This window comes from Pinus tabuliformis, chromosome 4_2 (assembly GCF_031772625.1).
Source record: "Pinus tabuliformis cultivar Carrire ecotype Pingquan chromosome 4_2, CPIR1, whole genome shotgun sequence".
NCBI classification, from domain to species: Eukaryota; Viridiplantae; Streptophyta; class Pinopsida; order Pinales; family Pinaceae; genus Pinus; species Pinus tabuliformis.
The window spans coordinates 670,405,417-670,412,385 of record NC_142304.1 but is presented as its reverse complement, the minus strand read 5'-3'; the positions used below and the strand labels follow the sequence as shown (position 1 = coordinate 670,412,385).

Genomic DNA, 6,969 nt, shown 5'->3' with positions numbered 1-6,969 from the left:
GTTGGGCTGTAGAGATCACAGACTCAAACCATTCATCTAGTTCACATATGGTCTGCAGTTCTTCGCAATTGACAGCTTCTAAGCTGGCACTGTACGTTTCCTTTTGGAATGGAAGCTCTTTCATCGAGGAGCCATTACAAATGTATGAATTTGATAGAGGTTTAGAAGAAGTTGGGGAGTCACATCTCAAAGATTTCAGAACAATCCATGACCATGTGGACTTGTGATCCAATTAGGCATGTTAGCAACTTATTCAAATTTACAAGCTGCGGCCAATGCCATAACTTTATCCCTGGGAGAAATCCTTGGGTATTTCTCAATTGATCTACTCACCTCTGCGATGAATTGCTCAGTGGAGCTCGGTATGCTAAGTGACAGAGTGACAGTCGTCTGAGAAGAGTAGAAATCACATACTTGATTCTTAAAATCCAAATGACTAGCTGGGAATCCCGAACCCCTAATGGCCTCCTCTGCTTCCATGGGGGAGAAGTCTTCATTTAAGAGAGGATGCTCCAACAATTGTGCAAACGCCTACCTCTTCTTAGGATCTCACTGAAAGCATTTCTCTAAAAAATTACAAATCTGAGGTGAAGGCAATGCAGGCAACTCATGCAACTCCTATGTGCATCCAATTCGATACATCGTGGTGAGGGCACTTGAAACACAACTCCATGGAGGCCTCCCAGTGGTCATCTCAAGCAAAGTGCAAGCAAAAGACCAAATATAAAAAATGGGCCCCTGCTTCACCACCTCTGGAGCCATCCACTGAGGTGTTCCCCTCAATTGAAGTGCCTTGTGGCCCTTCTCCTCATCACCAATCATCGTAGCAGAACCAAATTCGGTAAGCCTCACACCATTAGCACCCACAAGAATATTCTTTCCCTTGATATCACAGTGCACAATCCCCTGCCTGTGGAGGTAATGGATTCCTCGTAGGATGCCACGAGTGTAAAACTCGATCATGGATTCCTCTAGCCACCCTCCAAACTTAGCCATGAAATCCATTACAGAGCAACCTAGCATGAACTCCATGAACAAATTGTGCACCTCTTCATCGTTCTCAACGTTGTAATCGCGCCCTAGGCAACGTACAATGTATGAAGAATCTAGATGCTGCAAACTCTGATACTCATTATGCAAAACCACATTAAAACCGACTGCGGATTTGACTGCAAAGAGTTGGCCATTAGAGTCATTCAAAGCGAGGCTAACTGTTCTTGAAGCTTCGGCCCCAATAATGGCACCTCTCACCCATCCTCTTCCAACCAGAGAACACAGAACTGAACACAACACAACTTGAACTTTACATTGCCATCAAATCAATTTTATACATGCTTGATGAAGTTTCTCGATTCTGGTTGTTGGTGACAATGACTTCTTTAGGAAGCTATCTAAAGTCTCCAAAAGTCTCGAGACAATCTCTTGAACTCTAAATAAGACTCCCTACCTAACATAGTTAACGCAAAAGGTTGGTTGGTTGGAATTACTATTTATCCAACACTCCCCCTTAATTCCAACACACACAATATCTTATAACACAATACATAAGACACAAACATACTCTTAATTGATATGCCTGTTGGTATAAGTCTCAGGTAGGCTTACAACATAATTTTAATTTTCTACAACACATAACTTACTTCTACAAAACTCAAATTTTGCCTTCCCAAGAGGCTTAGTGAATATGTCAGCTACATTCTCATTTGTATTACAATATATTAAGTCAATTTCCTTTGATTGGACTTTTTCCCTTACAAAATGATATTGTGTGTCTATATGCTTTGACCTTGCATGACATACAGGATTGTTCGCCAATTTGATGGTGCTTTGATTATCACATCTGATAAGTATAGGTTCTTGTTGACCTTCACCAACATCTTCAAGTATCCTTATGAACCAGATAGCTTCATAGGTGACACTACATAATGCTTTATACTCTACTTCAATGGATGACAAGGAAATTGTTGGTTGTTTCTTACCGCTCCATGATATAGCTCCCAATCCTATATTCAACATGTATATAGTGGTGGATTTCCTGTCATCTGGATTTCCGTCCGAGTCAAAATCAAAATGACTTGTCAATTCAACATTACAATCATTGGTATATTCAATACCCAAATTGGTAGTTCCCTTTAAATATCGAAGGACCCTTTTTGCAGCTATCCAATGGCTTTCATGAGGCTTAGCCATGAATTGACTAAGTATACTTACTGCATAAGCAATGTTTGGTCTAGTGGTAGTGAGATAATTCAAACATCCCACTAATTGTTGACACAATGTTCCATTCACTTCTTTTGTTCCATCATCACTTCTCAATTTGATATTTTGTTCCAATGGAGTACTCCCTGGTTTACATCATGTCATATGAAATCTCTTTAGTACTTCATTTGTATATTTTCTTTGTGTGATTAAAGTCCTTCCATCATCTCTCCATACTTCAAGACCTAGACAATAATGCATTTGACCAAGATCCTTCATCTCAAATTCCTGTGACAATTTCCTTCTTATATCCTTAATCAAATTATCAATGCTCCCTATTATTATTAGATCATCAACATATATAGGGATTAATAATATATCTCTATTTCTGTCTGTCTTGACATACAAATTATGATTATTTTTGCTTTTGTTAAATCTTTGCTAAAAGAAGAATTTATCTATTTTCTCATAGGCAAGATTTAGGTGCCTGTTTTAGTCCATATAAGGCCTTTTTTAACTTGCATACAAGATGTTCTTGTCCCTTCTTTACAAATCCTTCTGGTTGAACAAGATAAATATCCTCTTTTAAGTCACCATTTAGAAAAGGTTACTTCGCATCTAATTGATGTAGCTTCCAATCATATTTAGTTGCCAATGCTATCACTATTCTCATTGTACTCATCTTTGCAACTAGAGCAAAGGTATCTTTATAATCTATACCTTCCTTTTGTGAATAACCTTTTTCAACCAATCTTGCCTTATATTTGCCTCTGCTACCATCTGTATTAAAGTTTGTCTTGTACAACCATTTTGATCCTACAAGGATTTTATTTTCAGGTAATTCTGTTAATTCCCATGTTTCATTTCTCATTATAGAGTCATATTCGTCTTTCATAGCTTCCATCCATTATTTATTATTTTTAGCTTGTTCATAATTTAAAGGCTAAAAAACAGTCATTACTTGAGACATAAAGCATAATCTTTATACCTGATAGGGGTTTGAATATGTCGTGGCTACCTTCTTAGAGGTTCATTACATTGTGGAGTACCTTCTCCTCTTCTTCTTCTTTGTGGAGTGCCTTCATCACTTCTTTGTGGACTTTGACTTGTTGACATGTCTTTTGGAATGTCCATGCTTTCTTGAGCTTGAGATGATTCCACAAGTTCTTCTTCTTTCTTAACGCAGTCATAAGGAGGCTACCATACATTATGTTCATCTTCTTTTATTTGTTTATTTGCATGCTCATGAAATATAACATCTCTACTTGCAAAGACCTTGTGAGTACTTGGACCATACATTTTATATGGTTTTTTATGAGTACAATATAAAAAAAAAATGCATTTGATGGCTTTCGCATATAATTTTCTCCTATCCTCTTTAGGAATATGAGCAAAGGCATTAGGGGAATTTTGAAGTCTAAAATGGGCCTCTTAAGAAAAATGTACAACCAAAATAAACTTTATAAGAGCCAATAGGATTCAAGATGATGATGTCAACCATGGGGGATGATTCACCATTTTTGGAATAAAAAAGTAAAAACATAAAAAAATAATAAAACTACTTTTTCAACTCGTATTTTAGACTTATCTCCCTACAGTTTTACTCAAATTTCAAGTGAGAGTACTCTTTGGATGCAAAATTTAATTCTTCATCCAACCCACACCCAGTGGAATGGGGCAACCATATTATTCTATAGCACTAAGATCATAAAGATGTTAATAGTGTAATTATTAATTATTATAATAATGATATTATTATTAATTATAGTGATAATAATAATATTTTTATTACAATAGTGTTTTTAAATATTATTTCTATTATTATATTGTTATATATTTATTAATGCTAAATACAAATGATGTCTTATAATATTTTCAATACAATTGTGTTAGTAACTATATAAATAATAACAATCATATTATTGCATATTTATATATATTATTATATATTTATATATTTGTAGATATTATATTAATATACTATTACATTATTATATTATATTATTAGATTAGATTAGATTAATATTTATATTTCAAACTATAATATAATTAAGATATAACATAATAATAACATTTAATTATTATGAATAATACTTATTTATCTCTCACCATTATGTTGTGGTCTATTATTATTATTATCATTTTTTTATTATTATTATTAACACTCATACTAATAATATTATAAATATATTTTATATAATGATAATATTAACTATATTAATATTAGTGTTAATAGCATTAATAATAATAATAATAATAATAATAATAATAGACTTAAAGGTTAGCTCAATTGCTGGAAGTTCCATTGTAAAATCATCTTGCCATTTAGAAGTCACAGGTTCAATTCTTCTCGACGCCCTCCAAGTTTAACTCAAATTAATTAAGCCAAAATGTTACAAACACAACAAAATAATAAACCCATATATGTATATCCACCAATCCAACATATAATATTATAAATGTTAGCCAAGATTTATATAATTTATTTATAATATTATAAATGTAATTGGCCAAGATTCATATAATTTATATAAAGCTAGATGTAATCATTATGAGTGGTTGATGAGATATTTGGTATTCACAATACAAAAACTTGGAATTCTTAAATTCCTTGCCATCCTATAATACAAAAACTCGGAATTCTTAAATTCCTTGACATCCTATAATACAAAAACTCGGAATTCTTAAATTCCTTGACATCCATCCTATTTTGAATTTGGTATAATAAATCTAATATTATCATCAACTGCGAAAACAAAAAAATATAGTTGGTATTTTAACCTGCACTTGGAATTCTTAAATTCGTTGCCATCCTATTTTGAATTTGGTATAATAAATCTAATTATTATCAATTGCAAAAACAAAAAAATGCAGTTAGTCTTTTAACCTCCACGCCCATAGCCTCACACTTTTTCTTGAGCACCATGATATTAGTGATAAACAAGATTAGTATTTAAATATTATAAAGAGTGTTTTAACCAAAAGATATTTTAGTTTTTTTATCAAAATAAAGTGATACAATTTTAGATGAGATTGTGATTTATTTTTATTTAAAATGTATATTTGGATTCAACATCTTAAAAAATATTTTAAAATCTTTGAATACTAATATTTCACAAATTACACAATTCAAACTTATCATTCTAAAAAATCTCTATCAAATTTATGAAGAAATTGATCAGTAAAAAATGCCCAAAAAATGAATATCAATTAGACTACACTCTACCAATCATGCAAGTTGAGAAGATGTAAATAGGGCTTCATCATTTTTCATTGGCAGTTTTTCAATGACTTGGAATTGGAAAGGAGGTTGTGATACTACAAAGTGAGAGCACCAATTAGAGGCTGAGGTGAAACAAATCTACGGTGCGGTTATGGCTACTTGAAAATCTACATAGATTAATTAGAATTACCATATATGACCTGATGATGTGCCTAGTGATTCCTCAAAGAATTTCAAACTATTAGTTGGAAGACATGCTTCTCCACTAAACTGCATGCATGTGTCAAGCCACTCATGAGATGGGACAAGAAATATAACAAGAGATAACAGTGACATGGACAAGAGAAAGTACACGGAGTTGAGGTAGCCAAGGCTTGGTGAAGGGGCCAGTGTGTGATAGAGATTCAAAGTAGTGTATGAACACCCGAAAGGTCTTTTGGGCAAAGTTTTAAATCCTAGCCATCAACAAGTTGTATTAACCAAGGTTGTTGTAACACTTGATGTTCAGGAATACACGTAGCATGACAACACATGATGTCTCAAGTTGTTGAATGGATAACTTGAATAGGTACAAGGGTGGTAAGTGTACTCGTATGCTAGCTTGAGGTTACTTGTTGGTGTGTAGTGCCACATGGAGTTATGGATGTCTCAAGTTGTGGAATGAACAACTTATATAGGTAAAAGGGTGGAAGGTGTGCATGTATGCTAGCTTGAGGGGGGAATGTGAATGTTGGGTGTGTGTATATTCTTTCCATGCATCATGGAGTCCGGCGCAGTACCCAATTTTTTTTTACCCAAACCCAATAATAGTTGGCATAGCCAACGATGGTGGGTAGACTTACCCATGGATTTGTGCATGGTTTTTGCACATGGTTTTTGGCATGATGGTTTTCTTCCCGTGGTATTTTGTAGATCTAGTCAAGGGAACTGCAGTTATGTTCTAATATAGGATTAGTGGATTGGAGTTTATGAATGTTTCAAAAGGAATATAATGAAAAATCAATTTGGTAATCCCATCTTTGGGATCTAGGGTAAAATATTTGTGTATGTTTGTTTTATGTTCTTGCCATTGTATATCTTTCTGTTTTAAAAATTCGTGTGTAGGTAATTTTTGTATTGGATTAAACCCTACATTTGGTATAAAAGTTGTTTCAGTTTGAAGGGGACACCTTTGCCGTTGAGGGGTTTTGTCCGAGCTTGTGGTATACCCTGTTACAGTGGGAGATCTATAAGATCGATTCTTGTGGTGAAAGGAGATGGCTAATAATGGAAAGATAGAGATCAAGAAACTTAATGGATAGAGTTTTGAGCTATGGAAGCTCAAGATGGAGGATCTATTAGTGGATAAATATTAGTGGATCATAGTGGATCTAGGTACTAAACCAACGACAATGTCAACTGAAGATTGGGTGAAGTTAGATCAGAAGGCAAAGAGCACAATATTGTTGTGTATCTCAGATTAATTATTGTTGAATGTTTCATGAGTAGGTACAACAAAGGCTTTGCGAGACAAGTTAGGGACTTTGTATCAATCTAAGTATCCGGTG

General features: G+C 33.9%; 1 protein-coding gene across 1 annotated transcript; it reads right to left on the bottom strand.

Annotated features, from left to right (window-relative positions):
* Positions 1 to 618: 618 nt before the first annotated feature.
* On the bottom strand, positions 619 to 2,016 carry LOC149171198 (mitogen-activated protein kinase kinase kinase 20-like). Its single transcript, XM_089425879.1, has 2 exons — positions 1,980 to 2,016; positions 619 to 1,280 (listed from the first exon to the last, which is right to left on the bottom strand). The coding sequence occupies exons 1-2, from the start codon at positions 2,014 to 2,016 to the stop codon at positions 619 to 621; spliced, it is 699 nt and encodes a 232-aa protein (XP_089282005.1).
* Between the last annotated feature and the right edge of the window lie 4,953 nt (positions 2,017 to 6,969).

What these genes read in the sequence shown, in the direction of transcription:
- LOC149171198 (XM_089425879.1), bottom strand. Translation starts at nt 2,016, where the DNA reads ATGTTGAATATAGGATTGGGAGCTATATCATGGAGCG. An exon ending in GGGAGCTATATCATGGAGCG is followed by an intron (nt 1,281 to 1,979) that starts GTAAGAAACAAC and finishes TGTTGTGTTCAG; the next exon opens with TTCTGTGTTCTCTGGTTGGA.